The sequence below is a fragment of the Populus trichocarpa genome, chromosome 13 (genome assembly GCF_000002775.5).
Source record: "Populus trichocarpa isolate Nisqually-1 chromosome 13, P.trichocarpa_v4.1, whole genome shotgun sequence".
Lineage (NCBI taxonomy): Eukaryota > Viridiplantae > Streptophyta > Magnoliopsida > Malpighiales > Salicaceae > Populus > Populus trichocarpa.
In genome coordinates this window covers 14,041,996-14,063,063 of record NC_037297.2, presented here as the reverse complement: position 1 = coordinate 14,063,063, position 21,068 = coordinate 14,041,996, and the positions used below count along the sequence as shown (strand labels likewise).

At 36.5% G+C, this 21,068-nt stretch overlaps 3 protein-coding genes across 7 annotated transcripts; 2 read left to right on the top strand and 1 right to left on the bottom strand.

Annotated features, from left to right (window-relative positions):
• The first annotated feature begins 2,717 nt into the window (after window positions 1-2,717).
• LOC7497381 (protochlorophyllide reductase) lies at window positions 2,718-5,344 on the top strand. Its single transcript, XM_002319872.4, has 5 exons — window positions 2,718-2,885; window positions 2,997-3,098; window positions 3,806-4,340; window positions 4,592-4,950; window positions 5,047-5,344. The coding sequence occupies exons 1-5, from the start codon at window positions 2,832-2,834 to the stop codon at window positions 5,200-5,202; spliced, it is 1,206 nt and encodes a 401-aa protein (XP_002319908.2). The 5' UTR covers window positions 2,718-2,831; the 3' UTR covers window positions 5,203-5,344.
• Window positions 5,345-8,131: 2,787 nt separating this feature from the next.
• LOC7494417 (protein STABILIZED1) lies at window positions 8,132-13,007 on the bottom strand. Of its 2 annotated transcripts, XR_002977251.2 has the most exons (3): window positions 9,802-13,007; window positions 8,896-9,060; window positions 8,132-8,580 (listed from the first exon to the last, which is right to left on the bottom strand). XR_002977251.2 is itself a non-coding variant. In XM_002319325.4 (2 exons), the coding sequence occupies exon 1, from the start codon at window positions 12,880-12,882 to the stop codon at window positions 9,808-9,810; it is 3,075 nt and encodes a 1,024-aa protein (XP_002319361.4). In that variant the 5' UTR covers window positions 12,883-13,007; the 3' UTR covers window positions 8,132-8,580; window positions 9,802-9,807. The 2 variants fall into 2 exon arrangements, 1 of the variants encoding a protein (XP_002319361.4); XM_002319325.4 differs by lacking the exon at window positions 8,896-9,060.
• A 2,010-nt stretch (window positions 13,008-15,017) lies between these two features.
• On the top strand, window positions 15,018-20,332 carry LOC7494416 (probable polyol transporter 4). Of its 4 annotated transcripts, none has more exons than XM_052446469.1 (2): window positions 15,018-15,579; window positions 16,073-17,423. In XM_052446469.1, the coding sequence occupies exons 1-2, from the start codon at window positions 15,366-15,368 to the stop codon at window positions 17,164-17,166; spliced, it is 1,308 nt and encodes a 435-aa protein (XP_052302429.1). In that variant the 5' UTR covers window positions 15,018-15,365; the 3' UTR covers window positions 17,167-17,423. The 4 variants fall into 4 exon arrangements, with proteins under 4 accessions (XP_052302429.1, XP_052302427.1, XP_052302428.1 ...); XM_052446467.1 differs by lacking the exon at window positions 16,073-17,423 and adding an exon at window positions 18,543-20,332 and having other exon boundaries at window positions 15,046-15,579; XM_052446468.1 differs by lacking the exon at window positions 15,018-15,579 and adding an exon at window positions 18,543-20,332 and having other exon boundaries at window positions 16,835-16,974.
• The last annotated feature ends 736 nt before the right edge of the window (window positions 20,333-21,068 follow it).

Here is a 21,068-nt window from a genome sequence, read left to right as displayed (position 1 = left end):
AATTTTTTTTATTAAATTGAAGATTTAAATTAAATATTACAAGCAGAATCACCGACTGAATGATTGCAAATATTAATATTTAATTATTTGTCTGTAAAACGCTCCAATAAAAAGCCTAGAATCCCTAATTTCACAACAGACAAACCTCCTTTCTTCTTCTTCTTCCTCATATGTAAAAAAATCAACATCCCTTTCTTTCTCTTCTCTCTTCAACTCTTTCTTTTCTCCTTTATGCTCAGGTATGTCTTCTTCTCCTTTTTTCTTTTCTCTTCTTAGTTTTTTTTTTAATTAATATACTTTACGAATTTTTTTTCTTCTCAGCTTCACTTGTAACTACATTAAGGTAAGATTTTTCTTTTTTCTTCTTTTTTATCACTATATTTGTTTTTTTATTTTATTTTTAAATTGTTTTGTTCTTAATAATTGTATAAATGTTGTTGTAGGATTTTTTTTTCATATGAGATCAATTTTTAGCAATTGCAACTTCATTTTTTTCATATGATTTTTTTAGTTGAATTTATTTTTTTGTGTTATTTATTTGTTGCAAATTTGTTTGAGTTGATTTTCTTCTTCTTTATTCCAAGCAACTCAGTTTTGAGTACTATAAAGTGTTGATTTATATTAATTTAATTATTTTATAGTTTTGAAAAATAATTTTTTTTTAAAAAATATTTTTAAATAATTACCGACGCAATTACATACGGTATTTTTCCAAGGAAAATGCCAACAGAATAAAGCAGGTAATTTTTTTTTGCGCTTTTTCTGTCAATAAATCTATTAGTAATAATATTTTATTATTACCAACGAATAAAAAATTACCGACGAAAGATTCACCAATGGAACATTTTCATCTGTGATTCTATCGGTAAATTAATTACCGACGGAATGATAGTACAAATATCGATGAAAAATTTCATTGGTAAATATAAAGATTGTGGTATTGATCATTTAGATAATTGAGCAATTATTTCTAAAACAAAGTTTAGAAAATTAGAGATGAGTTTAATAAAGTAAAAGTTGACTTTTTGGTCAACATTTGGTAATTTAAAAAAAGGTGACTGATGCCTTCTCTTTTGTTTCTGAATGCTCTTAATTCTTCTTTTTTTTTGGGAGGCAAGTAGGACTTAATTTTTTTTTTCGAAGATCAATTAACATTAAGATAAAATCCATTTTATTTTTTAAGATAAATGGTGTTTTATGTGTGTTTTGATGATTTGTTTTAAATAAACATAGGTTTAATCCTATTGATTATTAAGGATTGCAATTTTGTCTACCTGACCATGAAAGAATCTTCTGTTTTTTTTTTTTTTTTCAAAAATTAGTTTCTTACAATTGCATTTTTTCCATTCATGTGATCAAAATCTTCAAGCTCAATAATGGGTCTAGAATAGTTTCTCTGCTCCGTTCTCTTCCAAAGGGGAAAAGGTATGCTTAGAGTAGGATCTTGCTGAAGTTAGCTGGTTGCAAATGGGCTGGGCCATGATGCATTATGGCTTTGTTCAATGTGGGTTGCTAAATGGACCAAAACCTTACCTTAAATTTCAGAAAACTTTCAACTTGCAAGCCCATAGCTAAATGGATCAAGTCTCCACCTCTAGATTATGGTCCCAACCCATCATGGGTGCCCTAACAATGCTCTCTCCTTTTGTTTTCAAACACAAAATGTTGTAAGATAAAAAATCACCAATTTGTTGTATTTGAAAGGAAAAAAAAATAGTTATTAAATTTGGGATTTACCTAGTGCAATATTCAGGTTACATGGTGAATACAAAATTAAAATAATATTATTTTTTAAAAAACAAATCAAACCAGATTTTGATTAAACCAACCAAATTACTAGTTAATCTCCTCTAATCAATTGAATCAACTTTAAGTTGAATTTTTCTATAATCAACCCAAGTCAAGAATAAATTAAACATGTTTCAAGTTAATTTACCAAATCCAACAAAACTAAATATCATTTAGGGGCTAGTAAAAAAATCAAAAAACTGATTAAACTGAGAAAATTAGAAAAAAAATAACCGAAAAAACCAAACCATGAAAAAAACCGATTAAAATTTTGAAAAAACTGACCGGTTCGGTTCAGTTTTGGTTTTATAAACCTGAAACCAAAAAAACCGAGCCAAACCGATTTGAACCAGTTTTTGTCCTAAAAAACCGAACCGAAACCGGTCAGTTTGAACCGATTTCAGTTTTTTTTAAAAAAAATTAGTTTAATTATTTTTTTGATAAAAACTGAACCAATTAAAAAATATTCACGCTAATATTATTAAGAAAAATAATGTTGAAAGCGTTTTCTCTATGGTTTGTGCAAATTGTCCCATTAATTGTACACGAAGGGAAGTAGCATTCCAATTTCCAAGTACCAACACCGCATTATATTTTTCTATGATAGTTTGAAATTGTAATAATAGTTATTTTTTATTTAAAAATAAATTTAATATTTTTTTAAAAAAATTAATATATCAAAATAATTTAAAAATATTAAAAAAATAATTTAAAATAAATAAAAATTAAATTAGTTTTTTTCAAAATCATTTTTAAAAAACAAAAATATACGTTATCTAGTACAATAATCCATAACCACGTCGAAATTGCATTGTCAAATTGGACATCTAGGTGATAGAAAATCTGAAACTCAAAACCTGATTGGACAAGAGAAATCCACGTGGCAAAATTTGTCCCCGGCTCAAGACAGAGTCTTATCTCCCTCCACAACATTAACAGAAACAAAATCCTTCAACTTAGCCTTCTAAGAACAGTGAAACTGATCCACTCGTCACAAAATATAACTTCAAGAAAGCTTCACCAAATTACCCTATCACTCTCTCATGGCTCTTCAAGCAGCCTCTATACTCCCTTCTACTGTCTCCATCTACAAAGAGGTCAGCACTTTCCTTTAACCAAAATATTTGGGTTCCTTCAATACATTTGTAAATGGCTTTATTTATTTATTATTATTATCTGTTGATTCATTTGATGTGGTCTGTTGACAGGGAAAGTCCAATGCTTCTCTTAAGGAGACAGGCTTTTTTGGAGTTTCAGTTCCAAATAATCACCTCAAAGCTGAATTCGACTGTTCTCTAATAAAAAGCAAGGTAAGTCAAATATCTTACTTGCTCAATTTAATCTTCGAAAACTATAGATGAAGAACTGCTTAAGATTTGGTTGAGGATGACAAATCCTAAAATTATTGCATGGCACAACATGAGCTTCTGTGAAAAGGGTTTAATGGCATAAAAGAAATGTTCAGATTTTTCCACTTTCTCTGCACTGGTGTGATGAACTGAATGTATAATGTTGAATGTGTTGAATGCAACCTTAAGAAAACAAGAAGGAATTTAATAGCTAGAAAGTTATTTGAGATTCTAAATCCCTCTTTGGCCACCAGGGTTCAATTAATCTCCATGCGAGTAAAATTCCCATGGGTATGCTAGTTTTGGCATGGACTTGTATAGTCTCGATGCATGAAAGCTAGCCCAAGTTGGATTCTGTTTATATAAAGGAGGGACATAGAAATTAAATAGGGGTTTATCTTGTAGGATAATAATAGATCACCATTCATGCAAAGCAATAGTGAAAACATTTTGAGAGTCTGTCAACGAAAAACTTAGTCAGATTCATGGCTAAAAGTGGTGTCAGAAACACCTTTTGAATGCCACGTACTAATAGCTAATGGTATTCGACAAAAACATTGAGTTTTTTTGTGAAATCATGAACCTCAACAAATATTGTGCTTCTGTAATTTGGTATACATGAGACTTGTATTGTATGTGTATAGTGAATGTTAATCATTTGCATGCAGGAATTCAGGAAAAGGGAATTACCAGTTAGAACAATTAGGTCTCAAACAGCTACTACAACTCCAGCAATCACTGAGGCAGCACCAGAAGCAAAGAAAACTTTAAGAAAGTGTGTTGTGGTAATTACCGGAACATCATCAGGTTTGGGTTTGGCCACGGCCAAAGCTTTGTCTGAGACAGGGCAATGTCATGTGATTATGGCATGTAGGAACTTTCTTAAGGCAGAGAGGGCAGCTAAAACAGCTGGCATTCCAAAAGAGAACTACACTGTCATGCATCTTGACCTTGCGTCTCTTGAAAGTGTCCGTCAATTTGTGGATACGTTTCGTCGTTCAGGTATGCCGCTTGATGTGCTGGTGTGCAATGCTGCAGTCTACTTACCCACTGCCAAGGAGCCCACTTATACTGCTGAAGGATTTGAGCTCAGTGTTGGGACAAACCATCTTGGTCACTTCTTGCTTGCACGGCTGCTGCTTGATGACTTGAAGAAATCAGATTATCCAACCAAACGTCTCATCATCGTTGGCTCCATAACAGGTACTGATTAACTTTAGGAAGGAAAAAAAGGTGTTCATGCTAGTGCCACTTGGCTTTTCCAGCAGTTTTGCAAGTATCAGAATTCATAAACAATATCATGAACCAATGTACAACATCTTAGAAGCTCAGAAAATTGATTTTGATGGTATAGCCTTCCAGGAATCTGTAACTTACAAAGGAATTGGTGTAAACAAACTAGTCATGATGAAGATCGGTAATCTGACAGAATATTTTCATATTTATGATTCTAGGAAACACAAACACATTGGCTGGGAATGTGCCTCCAAAGGCTAACCTTGGAGATTTGCGAGGTCTTGTGGGTGGGTTGAATGACCTAAACAGCTCACCCATGATAGATGGAGGAGAATTTGATGGTGCCAAGGCCTATAAAGACAGCAAAGTCTGCAACATGCTCACAATGCAAGAATTACACAGGCGGTACCATGAAGAGACGGGCATCACCTTTGCTTCCCTCTACCCTGGCTGCATAGCCGAAACAGGCTTATTCAGGAACCATATTCCTTTGTTCAGGACTCTGTTCCCACCCTTCCAGAAGTACATTACTAAAGGCTATGTTTCAGAAGAGGAAGCAGGAAAAAGACTTGCACAGGTCTGTTACTACAGGATTGCTGTTGTCTATGCAGTGCATCCATACACAAGTTTGCATCACATACAATAGCCTAAAATTCTACTTTCTGTGATTCAGGTTGTGAGTGATCCGAGCCTGACGAAATCTGGTGTTTACTGGAGCTGGAATAAGAACTCATCTTCATTCGAAAACCAGCTCTCTAAAGAAGCCAGCAACGCAGAGAAGGCATTGAAGTTGTGGGAGATAAGTGAAAAGCTAGTTGGCCTGGCTTAATTGAGCCCTAAAACTGGCCGAGTAGAACGCAAACTTCTTAAACAAGGCAATACTGTGAACAATTAGTCCTGAAGATAATGAACTCCTTGAATGTTCTAGTTACCTCTTTTTGGTAAATGCAGATGCCATATACTTTGAATGAGATGAGGCAATTGTAATGTATCCATTTGAACAGCCTGACGAAAGAAGATCCTATAAGCATATCAAGAGCACACAAACATCCAAACGAACCCAAACCACCTAGTCTGTATAATTGATAAGATCAGAACTACGCTCTCAGAATGCAGTGCACTTATAGGTACTTTCTCCTGCGCTTTCAGACAAATCTAAAGGCTTTGGCCTTTAAATGGCCTCTCTCAAACGAGTCTATGGAACAGTTTCGATATTGCTACATGCATGGAACATGATACGCCACGGCCGGACCAAAAGTTTTTTTTAATGCTAAAAAAATATTTGTACATTATTCTTGTGTTTAAAAAAGTAAAAAGAAAATTTGTTTCTTGGGTTATAGATACAATTAAATTTTTATATAATAAAAAAATTGACAATAAATAGACTAGTTATATCTTTATAGAAAAATCCATCATAACAATATGTACCAAAAAAAAAAACACTTAACTAAAAAAATTTAATAAAGTTCAATTTACAAACAACTTATTATTGTTGAATGATAAAATTAAAGAAACAAAAGTATAGAAAGGACAACAAATGTGTCTGATGTCGATCGAAAATGACATGTTAAACTCGTGATCCAAGTTGTAAGGTCAGGATGCTTGCTAAATCCCATGGGCTCGATCATGCAAAAAGAATAGCCTAATAAAAGGAAAAATAATAATTATGAAACTCAATTCTCAAACCAACCAAGTGATGAAGGATGAAATTAAAAACAAAAAAAAAACAACAAAAATAGACCCGAGTCAACTTTGGGCAACTCAAGTCTGAGACCAAATTAACCTTATAAAAAAAACAAATAAAATCATGAAACTTAATTTCCAACAAATATAAATTTAAATGATGAAATCAAAAAAGAAAATTAATGTAGAAAAAAGATATAAAAAAAAAAATCAATATCAACCTAGATTAATCTTCCAAACTCGTGATTTGGGTCATGAGGCCAGGATCACTCCAAGGTAAAAAATCACAAAGCTCAATTCTAAATAAACCTAATATTGAAGGACAAAATTGAAAAAAAAAAACAATTTAAAAAAAAAACCCAAAACAAAAAAAAAAACAAAAAAAACATGGACTAAAATTGACAAAAAATAAAATGACAAGACACCTTTAAATTTTAGCTGGGCCAACACAATTCGTTAGTAATGGAGAGAGAAAATATGAGAAAAGGAAGAAAAAAAAATTATCTTCATCTACTAGCTAACTATTAGCCCATTGGATAGAGTTCAGTGCAGCGCTCTAAATGATTTAATGAACGATCATTTTTTGACTTGAATGCAAAGAGCCTCTTCGACACCCTAGCGCTTGTGGTCTACATGTTTGCATAGTTCACTTGCTTGTCCATCTTAGTCCTTTTTTTTTTTTCAGTTTAAATTTTAGTTTTCTATAACTTAATTGTTTTACATCAACATAATTTTATTTTATTTTGTCAAACCGAGTATCAATAAAGTGCTAGAGTTTTTCCAAGACTTTGCGATAACTTCATATTTAGACAAACAAAACAAATTACAAAGTCAAATCATAAATAAAGTCAGAGTAAATGGATCAAATTGAAAAAAAAATGTTGAATGATAAAAAAAAAAACTAAACTATTCCCCATAGCATACAAATAAGTCCTTGATATTAGCAAAAAAAGGGATTGGATATTTGTCTAAGTCTCAAATCCACTCCCCTAAACTTTAATTTTTTTAAATCAATGAAATTGAATTTTAATTTGTAACACCGAGCATCAACCAAGTGACATAACATTTTCCTGACACCTCAAGATCCTAATATGCAGGCAAGAAAAATAAATCACGAAGACCAATCACAAATCAAAGCAATGTTAAAGGATCAAATATAAAGAAAAAGAAATTGAGGGACCAAAATGTAAAGAATCCCAAGGACCAAAAAAGAGAGAACCATTGTTCCAATGAATAGTATTTCTTCTCACATGCTACGGTGAAAAACTGTGTACATTTAAGTTTTTGTCAATTTTGAACAATCTATATCAGAGGTTAACAAGTTCCCGTTCTATGAAATTCTTTGTTCTTTTCCTTTCTCCTTTAGTGGACACTGCCCTTTTGCTGTTAGACAGGCATCAATCTTGTGGTCTAAGCATTACTCGGCTCTCTTAATGCGAGGTCAATGGATTGGTTTCATGAGGAGGCGGCCTTATTCACCATACATTGTTGATTAATTTCTGCATATGCAAGAAAGAAAATACCTCTTGAGCATACTTCATCCCTTCCACTTGAATGTGAGGAGAGACTTTACTTTTTATCGAAATCGGCTAGGGCTTAAGATGGGAAAAGTGAGCAGAAAGAACCATCCCCTTTCTGGTCCATGGTTGAGCCCTGGCTAGCTCAATTCGCATCACTATGTTCATGTAAGGGGCCTGGACCTCAAAACTTCGTCTATCAAACTGTCTGTAGATCGTTCTTGGATCATGCAAAATATAGGTTGGGGTGCTTTGTTTCTATTCCTCTGCAAGGGCTTGACTGGGAAGGAATGGTTAAAATCAACATTGTTGCATGTGGAATCATAACTTGGAGTGCTGAACCAGTAACAAAAGGTTATAAATACTGCAGATGGAATGAAGAAAAGCCAGAAGCATAGCTTAAATCACAATAAATTTTTGACCCTTGAGGCATAGTGTCTTGTTAATGCCCCTTCAGCTATCCCATATACAAGCTTACCAAATAAAAGCATTTCAGTATCAAGATAGCTGCAAATTTGTCACCACAGAGCACCACAGGAAAGAAATGAAATCAAAGAATTGTGTCAGGTTTCAACTCTCAAAAGCTCTTTTATTGTATTAATTATTGAGCCATGAAGGGAAAAGGAACAGTACAGAAGCTGCAGCCAACAGCCCAGAAACATCACGTATCAGCAGCCGGGAACAAAATTCATCCCAAAAGGAGGCCAGCAGCAGCCAAAAAGAAAAGGTAAGCCACCTGGGCTAAAATACCGAAAAGACAACCACAATTACATGCACGCAGCAAGAGCAAGATCCAGTCACATTGAGCAATTCGCCTCAGCAGCAGCAGCGGCGTACACATCCCTTGAGGCCTGAGGGTTAAAAGGGCAACCAAACAACACATAACAAGAGGATAATAGTTTATGAAACAAACAGCAAGCGAAAGTCTTCAAGGTGCCAGTATAAGAAAATAGTTCCGGCAGATGATCAAGAACCAATGAGAGATATCTGGACTGAATACATGCCATCTGCAGCAGAAGCCAAATTTTTGACAAATTAGCACAGAACTATTAATGAGTTATTCAAAATAAAAATAAAAAACAATGACTTGAAATAAATAAATCACACGGGAAGATCCATCTGAGCACCAGAAGCTTGTAATTACAAAATAGCAGCAGTACAGGCAGACCACGGATAATATAGAGATTTTTTGGGCAGTGGCATTCAGCACTCGAAAGCTGAAACATTGATTCCGTCTAATGGAGTTGCTGCCAAAAGGTTTGGGTATAAAGATTCAAGATAATCACATAATGGACAGACTGCAATATCCACTGGCAACATACCATTCCAAAGTTTTTCCATCTTCAACCTTCGACACTCAACTGAACTCGTTCACTTTAGACAAATCAGCATCCTACTACTTCCTATCCCTCTAATGCCAGATCCAGGACTCGTGTGATTCCTGAACTTGTTGCAGCTTCCAGGCATAATTTTGTACACATGCTAGTCTAACCATTTAAAATAATAATAATAATAAACATGAAATGACTTCAAATGATTATCAGAGGAAAAAAAACATAAACAAAAAATACAAATATTGCATCTGAAACAGAGGAAAGAATTCAAATTTGTTAGCACAAGAGAATTACAGAGCCACTTTATCCAATCATGAGCGTCCAGCAACATATGCTCAAATTAGATTTCATTAACATCCAATCATCATACAGTAAGCCGAAACTTCAAATGATGGAATTTTAACATCTAAAATTTAGGGCTAAAAGTTGAGGAAAATGCTGAGATTAGCAGCTTGGATTTTCTTTAAAGTGAATGTTTTCAGTATCTTGGTAGGAAATTCACAGGTCCTGTAAATTAAGAGCAGAGGGCTAGCAATTTGAGTAACAAACAGATTTAAAAGAAACTCCATTCCTTTCCTATATTCCTTGAAAGTGAAATCACAACCGAACATCAATTAATTAACTGAGAATTGCGAAAGTGAGATAGGCCAAAGAAAGCATCGAGGACAGGAACGTGACATAATAAAACATTAAAATAATACTTGGTAAAAGTTCTGTCACGATGCTTCAGCAAGTCAAATGGGCACTTAAACATCTACTTGTTCTTCACACGCATTTAATAAAAGACATGTAAAGGAATAGGTGACTACAACACTACAACGACACTTGAAAAGGCTAAATGCTCATCGTCTACCAAACAACCAAAACACAAATAATTTCAAGGTACGGGCTTACAAGGAACTAATGGTCATTATTTTCAGAAGCACTCTCTTCCTTCCCAAGAACAACCACCACTTTCTTCAAGATGGCTTCAGTAGGCTGGTGAGAGTTCTCCACAGCCTTTGAAATCGTTTGCCATTTTTCACCATGCTTTGGTTCTGCAGCAATGCACCTCTTCAAGACATCCTTCTGGTCTTCCTCATTCCCATGCTGAAGTTCAAATTTGTAGTAATACGCCCAGAAATCTCCAATATCTGGGGCAAGGGTAACTGCCCTGTTCAGCCAACTCCTAGCTTTGTCAACCTTCCTTTCCCGCCAGAACAACTTGGCCACAGCAGTTGTAACATGTGGATCATGAGGACTACATTTCTTAATTGCATCCGCGCTCTTGCTTTTATGTTGAGCACGAGGAGCCATCTCAATAGATGCTGCCCAAAGTATGCCACTGGTAGGACATTCCTGCAATGCTTTTGCCATCAAGTTATCAGCTTCCTTATTATTCCCATGCCTTGATTCAGCACGGATTGCAGCCAGCCAAAGTTCAGGGTTCTTAGGATTCTTCTTCCTTGCCATGGTAAGCACTGCTCGAGCTTTACTGAGCCCATTTGTTTTCTCCTCGAGGTTAGCAAGAGAAAGCCAAAGAGGCACATGACTTGGGCAGGACTTCAAACCCGCCTCATAAATTTCCTTGGCTTTATCCAAATTACCAAGACGCTCCTCGAGCTGCCCAAGCATCAACCACAGTTTGAAGAATGAAGGGAAACGCTGCAACCCTTCATCCAGCAGTTTCCTCTCCTCCTCGATATTGCCTAATTCTCTTTCTACAATTGCAGACTTCATCCAGACTCTTTCTGTACCACCTCTTTCTCTTGCCTTAGCTAGCAACATTCTAGCTCTTTCTGGCTCATGATTCTCAAATTCAAGCTTAAATGCTGCAAGCCAAATCTCCTCAGAGTTCGGTATAGCAGCATAAGCTTCTTGAAGAATGGCTCGGGCAGAAGGTACATCTCCAGCAAGCCACTTCTCTTTAGCGCCCATAAGCCATAGAACTTCAGCCTGTGGCCTGTAAGTAACTGCCTTCCGTAGCAATGCATCGAGGGATTCTCTTGTGCCATGACTCTTCTCAAGCTGTGCTGCCTTAAGCCAAATACTCTTCTTAGTCAAAAACACCGTCAATGCATGCGCATAAATTGCTCTAGCAGTCTCAATAGACCCCCTCTTCTTACACTCCTCTGCATCCGCCACCCATGTTCGCTTTCTATCCTCTTCTTCGACTCCAATTCCAATTGTGTTCTTAATAATCGCTTGACAAGTTGCCACAGAACCAGCCCTCTCCGCTGCCTCAGCCTCCTTCATCCATTCCTCCCTATCAATCACCACCCCTTCTCTCTGCAAAGCCCTAATACCTCTCTCAATAAGCTTCCCAACCATTGGTGTATTCCCATTTGCCTCCTCCAACTTGGCAGCAGTAATCCATATAGCTGGCTCCTTGGGCAACTTTTCTCTCGCCCTATTCAACACCTTCCTCGCATTTTCATACGTCTCCAACCTTGCAAATGCTAACCACAACTCAACATGCAAAGGACAGCATTCCACTGCCCTACCAAGTAAAGTCCTAGCATCCTCCTCATTACACAACTCCACCGCTGCTTTCCACAGCCTCACAGAATCCGGGATATGCTCTAAACCCTTCAACAAAACCTTCCGCTTAGTAAAATCATCATTCTCCAATTTCGCAGCCTGCATCCACAACTTGACGGAATTGGGAATCCTCTTAACTCCCTTTGCAATAACCCCCTTCGCTTCATCAGGATTCGACAACCTGCAAGCCTCCAACCAGACATCCTCATTCGTAGGACATTCCTCGCACCCTTTTTGTATCAACAGCCTAGCCGCCTGAATCTTCCCTGCCACCTCTTCTAACCTTGCCGCAGCAATCCAACCAGGGGGATGTTTTGGATTCGTCTGTGTAACACTCTTCAACAACAACCTAGCCTTCTTAATATCCGAAATCTCTGCATCACTAGTAATCTTCATACTCTTCAAATCAGTCAAATACCCTTTAGGATCAACAACAGTCAACCCAGAAACCGAATCTGACAACCTATCCAACTTCAATGACAAAACAGTCCCTCTTCCTTCTCCAACAGCAGTCAAATCTGTGACTGGCGTCTGCCCCCATGGCGTCTCAGCTCCGCCAGCCGCCCTACTTTTAGGATCCAATGCAGTAACATGTTCCTGCTCCTGTCTAGCTTTCTCCAACAAAGTATCCGGAACCGGCACAAAACTCTCAAACCTCTTCTTCTTATTCCTCAATGAATAATCCCCGATATCTGGAATAGTCTCCCACTCTTCAGCAGACAATGTTACTAACTTCCTCTTCAAATCAGCAAACTGCTCAGTAATCTTCGGATTCGAAGCCCTATACTTTTCAATTTCCTCCTTTAACCTAGCTTCCCTTCTATCCTTCCTCCTCGAATCCATCCTCTTATCAATCTCCTCCCACACTGCATCTGCCTCCCTATCGTCCTCATCATACTCCGCAGAAGCAAACAACCCCACATCATTTCCTTCAAACTCATCAAACTTCTGATTCTCATCATAACCTTTTTCCTCACTCTCGTCCTCATCCTCGTCCTCCCCTCCTTTCCCCCCTTTCCCCCGCCCCGCACCACCCCCTGGCCCCGCAGCTGCCGCCCCGGCATTCCTATCAGGCAAATCCGGTGCAGCCCGTGCCGGACCAATATCAGAACGAGTAGTAAAACCAGTAGCACCACGCCCTAACCCCGCAACATAATTAGCTGGAGGCTTTGAATTTAAAAAATCCAGTCGGGATTTCGGTGCGACCGGAGCTTGCATCCCCCCAAGTAAAGGGATGTGAAGGGTTAGGGTTGTGTTATTGGCAATGTCAAGTTGAGACAGCAAAAGGGTATTTGGATTTTGGCAAATCTTCGGAAGAAGAAGATTTTGTTGAGATATTGGGATTTGGGTTTGGAGTTGAATTTGGTGTTTGAGGGCATGAAGGGTTGTGCTGGTAGGGTTTGTGTGAATGTATAGGGTTTTGTTGGTGCTTGTTGGGGTTCTTATGAAAACCATTTTGATGGGGTTTTTTATCCCCTTTACTAGGATTTCTAGGGTTTGATTTTGTGAAGGTAACAGAAATAGCTTTAATGGAGGACGGTCTGGTTTCGAAGACGATGGAGAGATTTTTCTCGCATTTCCTTTTCTTTTATTTTTACACAAAGTCGGTTTATTTTCTTAGAAAAACTCAATTTAGTCCCACATGTATATATTGTTTTTCAATTACATCTCAAACTTATAGTTCATTTCAATTAGGTTCCAAATAGTTTCTACATTATTTTGTTTTGAGAATAATAGTTCCTACATTTTCAATTGCTTTCTTTTGTGAATTTTTTTAATTTTAATTTTAATATATTTGATGAAAAAATTGACAAATTTTTTTTAAATTGATGAAAATTAGAAAATGAAAAAACTGAATTGAGAATTTTTTGAAACCTTTGTAATCAATTTGACAAAATTGATGGATTTGGGACTCAATTAAAAATGAGTATATAGATTTGGAACTAAATTTAGGTTTTTTAAAGTTTTTTTAATTAATAGTCCTGATAAATTGGGCTGAAACCGACTAACCTCCGGCCCAATAAAATCTTTTCCTATGATGTATTATAGAGTTGGGCTTAGCCATTTTATTTTTCGTGTAAATGTTTTGGTGGGACAGGTCACGGGTGTAATGTAACAATGAACTATTATTGGGCCGTTAGCCCTCAATTATAGAATGAAAATTTTCAAATTTTGGATATAGTTATAAAATCCAACGGAGATTATGGGGTGAGATCCTTAAAAGAAATTAAAATGTTTTCTTCTTAAAAATGATAATTTTTTTTTGATATGAAGATAATATTTTTTTAAAAAAACCAATGAATTGAGAGCTGAGTTTTATCTTAAATCAACTAGGGATCAAGTCAACTTGGTTTTGAGGGGGTTTGGTCAGGTCATTCTTTTTTTTCCAACCTCCAATCCTTGAGTCAGTAGTATCACAAATTAATTTATCGAGTTAATTTAGGTTTTATAATTAGAATTTAATACATTTTAGAAGTATTCTTTTCAAAATTTTATGAAAGAAAATTACATTTGTGTAATTATTTTCCATATAATATTTTTTAATGACATGATTTCTTCAATTTTTTGTTTTGAATGAGTTAAAAGGAAAAATATTTTCAAGATCAACCTAAAAAGTTTTTATTCTAGAAAAATCATTTTTCACTAAACTACCACCGTTTTGGCTAATATTGCAGCTAAAACTAGTATATCATTCATTGTATAACTAATTTATTTATTTATTTGTTAACGTGGATGTCCGGGTTAGTTTGCGCGTATCTCGACTAATCCCACGGGTCCTGAAGTTAACGATCATGTAAGTCTCCAGTGGCCCTAATGTTTGTGAGACTCAAACTGATAATTTTCAGGGAGCAAACCTAGAGTCTGATCAGTTGAGTTACACCCCTCAGGATTAACTAATTTTTTTTTATTAATATCATAACTGCTGTTGTTATTATTATTATTAGTGCTAGGATTGGTTATAATAATTAATTCTAAATATTTATACTTTTTAGGTTATTAATTAAAGCTCATTAAAATAATAAAATTAAAGACTCATTAATTTAAATTGGACTCATATGATTTTAATAAATGTAAAACCAAATTGAACTGAATTAAAACCATTTAAAATTTTGGAAAATAAATTCAGTTTGATTGATTTTTTTTTATCCAAACCAAATCATTTAAATCAATATTAATCTCTGTGAAGTTATGCCCAAGGGTCCAATAACCTATCACAACTCTTGTCAGTTGTGGGGGGGGGGGGGGGGGGGGGGGGGGGGGGGGGTTAAGAGAGTGGTTTTAACACTTCAGCTTTCACACTCGAAACTAACTTATCTTCCATCCGATTGGTGTGCTGTGGAAATTCCATCATCGCAAATCTTGCATTGATTGGTTGGTAGTTAATTCCAACGCAGTGTTCATGCGCGATTATGGCTGCCCAAGTTCAGACAAAATCTTGTACTATTTCGAATAAATTTAGTAAAAGCTTTTGCCATGTCATTTAGTAAAAACGTTTGTGTAAGAAATTTAACTATCCTTTGCATTATCCATTCTTTATTCTTTAATCAATCTCAGGGATTCAAAAAAGGAAAACACAAAGTATGGGACTTGAGAAAAACATTTTCTTTACTTGAACAAAAATAGTGGGAATAAAAAAGCTTGTAGCTGTAGTGTTACCTTGAAATTGCCAATAAGCCTTGTTTAAAGTAGGAAGTCAATGTCTTGTGATGCTTACCGCCAATTAATGTAAAGAATAATATACATCACCTTCAAGTGGTTTCCTACTTTCCTTGCTTGGTAAAAAAGGCCCACTTGCTCAGGACATGTCTTCCTCTCTTTAAAGTTTCAGATCTAAAGCCTAAGTTCAGCTTGAGTCTGACATCTTTTCCTGTTAGAGAACTTCTGGGTCTGTGTAGTTTTTGTGTTACTTTGACTCAGAAGAGGTAAAGAAAAAAGAGATGGGATTGGTTGGTGTCCAAGAAAAAGGGAATGGAGAGGTTGGTTTGTCTATTGGAACCAAGAATAAGTACAGGAGAATGGATTCTGAAGTTACAGAGGATTTTGATGATGGTTCACATCATCATCATCAAGAAAAGAGGAGTAGCAGTACTAGAAAATATGTTCTTGCTTGTGCCATTTTTGCATCCCTCAATTCTGTTCTTCTTGGCTATGGTAATCAAGCTCTCATTTTTTTTTCTTCCCATTTGAGATGGTAGTGCTGTTGTTGCTGTTTTTGTTTCTGTTGTCTTAGTTCATTTTGTTTGGCTGATATTTGTTCTTGATTATTTGGTTCGACCAGTCCTCCATGCTTAATTAGTAGGAAAAAAAATACTGTTTTGTTTCATTTTTTGGAAAGCTCATAAAATCTTGTGGAAGTCAATCTATTAAATTTCCTTTTTTTTTCTTCAATTTATGATGCATTAATGGTAATCAAAATATATGAATCACATGGAACTGACAAAGCTAATATTGTTTTTTGAGTGTCTTTGTTCATGATTGAAGAATAGTTAATACTTTTAATCATTGAATCAAGGGTGATCTAGAATTTCCAATAGGGTGAGTGGTAGGTTGATATGTTTGGATTAAGATTCTTATAACACTTTAGCTTTGATCATTATAATGGAAAACTAATTTATTATTTATGATTATGTTTTTCAATCTGCAGATGTCGGTGTCATGAGTGGAGCAATCATATTCATTCAAGAAGATCTAAAGATAACTGAGGTACAGGAAGAAGTACTTATTGGGTGTTTAAGCATTCTTTCACTTTTTGGTAGTTTAGCTGGTGGAAGAACATCGGATATTATTGGTAGGAAATGGACAATGGCTTTAGCAGCCATTATCTTTCAAACAGGTGCAGCTACAATGACACTTGCTCCTTCTTTTGAAGTGTTAATAATAGGAAGATTTTTGGCTGGTATTGGAATAGGGTTTGGTGTCATGATTGCCCCAATCTATATTGCTGAGATATCACCAAGTGTTACTAGAGGTTCTCTTACCTCCTTCCCAGAGATTTTCATAAACCTCGGGATATTACTCGGTTATGTCTCGAACTTTGCATTTTCAGGTCTTCCAGAACATATAAGCTGGAGGGTAATGCTTGGCGTCGGAATTCTCCCCTCATTCTTCATTGGAGCTGCACTCTTCATAATCCCAGAGTCACCAAGGTGGTTGGTCATGAAAAACCGAGTTGAAGAAGCAAGAACAGTGCTGTTAAAGACAATTGACAATGAGGCAGAAGTGGAGGAGAGACTTGCAGAAATCTTACTAGCTGCTGGAACTGGTTCAGCTGAGAAGTATGAAGAGAAAGCTGTGTGGCGTGAAATGTTGAGCCCTTCACCTACTCTTCGCCGAATGCTGATCACTGGTTTTGGAATCCAGTGCTTCCAACAGATCACCGGAATAGATGCAACTGTTTACTATAGCCCTGAAATCTTCCAAGGAGCTGGTATTCAGGATAAGTCAAAGCTTCTTGCTGCAACCGTTGCTGTAGGTGTTTCGAAAACCGCTTTCATATTGGTTGCCATATTTCTCATTGACAGACTTGGGAGAAAACCTTTGCTCTATGTAAGTACAATTGGGATGACTATTTGTTTGTTCAGCATTGGTGTTACTCTCACTTTTATTGGGCAAGGGCAGGTTGGGATTGCAATGGCAATTCTTTTTGTTTGTTCAAATGTTGCATTCTTTTCGGTGGGAATTGGCCCTGTTTGCTGGGTCTTGACATCAGAGGGGGGGGGGGGGGGGGGGGGGGGTTAAGAGAGTGGTTTTAACACTTCAGCTTTCACACTCGAAACTAACTTATCTTCCATCCGATTGGTGTGCTGTGGAAATTCCATCATCGCAAATCTTGCATTGATTGGTTGGTAGTTAATTCCAACGCAGTGTTCATGCGCGATTATGGCTGCCCAAGTTCAGACAAAATCTTGTACTATTTCGAATAAATTTAGTAAAAGCTTTTGCCATGTCATTTAGTAAAAACGTTTGTGTAAGAAATTTAACTATCCTTTGCATTATCCATTCTTTATTCTTTAATCAATCTCAGGGATTCAAAAAAGGAAAACACAAAGTATGGGACTTGAGAAAAACATTTTCTTTACTTGAACAAAAATAGTGGGAATAAAAAAGCTTGTAGCTGTAGTGTTACCTTGAAATTGCCAATAAGCCTTGTTTAAAGTAGGAAGTCAATGTCTTGTGATGCTTACCGCCAATTAATGTAAAGAATAATATACATCACCTTCAAGTGGTTTCCTACTTTCCTTGCTTGGTAAAAAAGGCCCACTTGCTCAGGACATGTCTTCCTCTCTTTAAAGTTTCAGATCTAAAGCCTAAGTTCAGCTTGAGTCTGACATCTTTTCCTGTTAGAGAACTTCTGGGTCTGTGTAGTTTTTGTGTTACTTTGACTCAGAAGAGGTAAAGAAAAAAGAGATGGGATTGGTTGGTGTCCAAGAAAAAGGGAATGGAGAGGTTGGTTTGTCTATTGGAACCAAGAATAAGTACAGGAGAATGGATTCTGAAGTTACAGAGGATTTTGATGATGGTTCACATCATCATCATCAAGAAAAGAGGAGTAGCAGTACTAGAAAATATGTTCTTGCTTGTGCCATTTTTGCATCCCTCAATTCTGTTCTTCTTGGCTATGGTAATCAAGCTCTCATTTTTTTTTCTTCCCATTTGAGATGGTAGTGCTGTTGTTGCTGTTTTTGTTTCTGTTGTCTTAGTTCATTTTGTTTGGCTGATATTTGTTCTTGATTATTTGGTTCGACCAGTCCTCCATGCTTAATTAGTAGGAAAAAAAATACTGTTTTGTTTCATTTTTTGGAAAGCTCATAAAATCTTGTGGAAGTCAATCTATTAAATTTCCTTTTTTTTTCTTCAATTTATGATGCATTAATGGTAATCAAAATATATGAATCACATGGAACTGACAAAGCTAATATTGTTTTTTGAGTGTCTTTGTTCATGATTGAAGAATAGTTAATACTTTTAATCATTGAATCAAGGGTGATCTAGAATTTCCAATAGGGTGAGTGGTAGGTTGATATGTTTGGATTAAGATTCTTATAACACTTTAGCTTTGATCATTATAATGGAAAACTAATTTATTATTTATGATTATGTTTTTCAATCTGCAGATGTCGGTGTCATGAGTGGAGCAATCATATTCATTCAAGAAGATCTAAAGATAACTGAGGTACAGGAAGAAGTACTTATTGGGTGTTTAAGCATTCTTTCACTTTTTGGTAGTTTAGCTGGTGGAAGAACATCGGATATTATTGGTAGGAAATGGACAATGGCTTTAGCAGCCATTATCTTTCAAACAGGTGCAGCTACAATGACACTTGCTCCTTCTTTTGAAGTGTTAATAATAGGAAGATTTTTGGCTGGTATTGGAATAGGGTTTGGTGTCATGATTGCCCCAATCTATATTGCTGAGATATCACCAAGTGTTACTAGAGGTTCTCTTACCTCCTTCCCAGAGATTTTCATAAACCTCGGGATATTACTCGGTTATGTCTCGAACTTTGCATTTTCAGGTCTTCCAGAACATATAAGCTGGAGGGTAATGCTTGGCGTCGGAATTCTCCCCTCATTCTTCATTGGAGCTGCACTCTTCATAATCCCAGAGTCACCAAGGTGGTTGGTCATGAAAAACCGAGTTGAAGAAGCAAGAACAGTGCTGTTAAAGACAATTGACAATGAGGCAGAAGTGGAGGAGAGACTTGCAGAAATCTTACTAGCTGCTGGAACTGGTTCAGCTGAGAAGTATGAAGAGAAAGCTGTGTGGCGTGAAATGTTGAGCCCTTCACCTACTCTTCGCCGAATGCTGATCACTGGTTTTGGAATCCAGTGCTTCCAACAGATCACCGGAATAGATGCAACTGTTTACTATAGCCCTGAAATCTTCCAAGGAGCTGGTATTCAGGATAAGTCAAAGCTTCTTGCTGCAACCGTTGCTGTAGGTGTTTCGAAAACCGCTTTCATATTGGTTGCCATATTTCTCATTGACAGACTTGGGAGAAAACCTTTGCTCTATGTAAGTACAATTGGGATGACTATTTGTTTGTTCAGCATTGGTGTTACTCTCACTTTTATTGGGCAAGGGCAGGTTGGGATTGCAATGGCAATTCTTTTTGTTTGTTCAAATGTTGCATTCTTTTCGGTGGGAATTGGCCCTGTTTGCTGGGTCTTGACATCAGAAATTTTCCCTCTAAGGCTACGTGCTCAAGCGGCTGCACTTGGTGCAGTAGGGAATAGGGTGTGCAGTGGCTTGGTTGCCATGTCTTTCCTCTCCGTTACCCGTGCAATTTCTGTTGGTGGAACATTCTTTGTCTTTTCTGGAATTTCAGCTATTTCAGTCCTTTTTGTTTACGCACTTGTTCCAGAGACGAAAGGGAAGTCATTGGAGCAGATTGAACTTCTATTTAAGGATGAGCATGAATGGCAAGGAAGTGAAGTAGAGCTTGGAGATGTCGTGCATCTCGTGCAGAAACAATGACTTACTGAAAGGTTGTTTTAATGAGCCTAATCACCCAACTTTCGCAGCTCAACAACTATGATTGCAGGTGGATTTGTGCTCAAGACTCAGCAACTAGGTTATGATTGCTGGTGGATTTGTGCTTGATTCAATTCAAACGATTTGGACTGACACCTATGGTTATTTGCAACCAGAACTACCTGTAAATTTGTGGCTAAGGTAGCAAAACTGACATTTCTACCAGTCACATTCTTGGTGTTCAAGTCAAATTCATTCCTGGGATTTTGTGATGTGTTCATCTATTATTTTAGGCTTGGTTTAGCTTGAAATCTATGAGAAAGTTGTATTTCTTAGAGAATTGTAGAAAAAAAGGTTTCTTTGCTGACTTACTATCTGAAATATACTCATACCAATTTTAATGAACTCTTGTGGATTCAAAACTTCAAATCTCTCCCTGGTTCTGCATTCAACAATTACATATGTTTACAAATGTGTTCTTGATGTGGGCTTAAATTACCTAAAAAAATAAAAAGCATTTTTTGGGTTGCATGGCATGACTCGTGGAAATGAGGTCTAAGGTATTTTGGATCTGCTCTGAGATGTGACTTTTGTCATCATTTCTGGGTTCTGGAAATAAACCTAAGCTAACCAAATTGATATACTTGCATACTGTAATGCATTTCTCTAATCTTTTCACCATTTCAACCACAAAAAACCAAATGAACAGTAATATTTACCAGCTGGCTTGCATCATCCTACCTTTTCTGGTTCTATAACGTGCTATTGTTCTTGATGGATAAAACCACAACATCTGTGATAAGTTTTCGAGGCCATTGATGAGGGAAAAAACCATGCGTTATTTTTATATAATGAACCTTTTTGAGATCCAAAAGATTCCTTAGGGATGCCTTTTGTATCCAGGACAAGAAACATGAACAATAATTTAGAAACAAGTTTTTGGCATTGGACAGATAAGATTCTACAGGTATATATCCTATTCAGGTTAAAGCGAGTAAATCTTGTCCGTCCATCATCGTATTTTAGTCCTCGGATAATTGGTAATTGATCACTCATTAACTGGCTATATAAGTCAAATCATCTTGCTTGATTTCCTTATCTTACTAATAATTCAGTGCTATTAATCATTCAAGTCATTGCTGTACTCTCTGGTACATCCTCTGTA

Coding starts and splice junctions, on each gene's coding strand:
- LOC7497381 (XM_002319872.4), top strand. CDS start 2,832: ATGGCTCTTCAAGCAGCCTCTATACTCCCTTCTACTGTCTCCATCTAC. Junction 2,886..2,996: donor CTGTCTCCATCTACAAAGAG/GTCAGCACTTTC, acceptor GTCTGTTGACAG/GGAAAGTCCAATGCTTCTCT. Junction 3,099..3,805: donor GTTCTCTAATAAAAAGCAAG/GTAAGTCAAATA, acceptor ATTTGCATGCAG/GAATTCAGGAAAAGGGAATT.
- LOC7494417 (XM_002319325.4), bottom strand. CDS start 12,882: ATGGTTTTCATAAGAACCCCAACAAGCACCAACAAAACCCTATACATT.
- LOC7494416 (XM_052446467.1), top strand. CDS start 15,366: ATGGGATTGGTTGGTGTCCAAGAAAAAGGGAATGGAGAGGTTGGTTTG. Junction 15,580..18,542: donor TTCTGTTCTTCTTGGCTATG/GTAATCAAGCTC, acceptor TTCAATCTGCAG/ATGTCGGTGTCATGAGTGGA.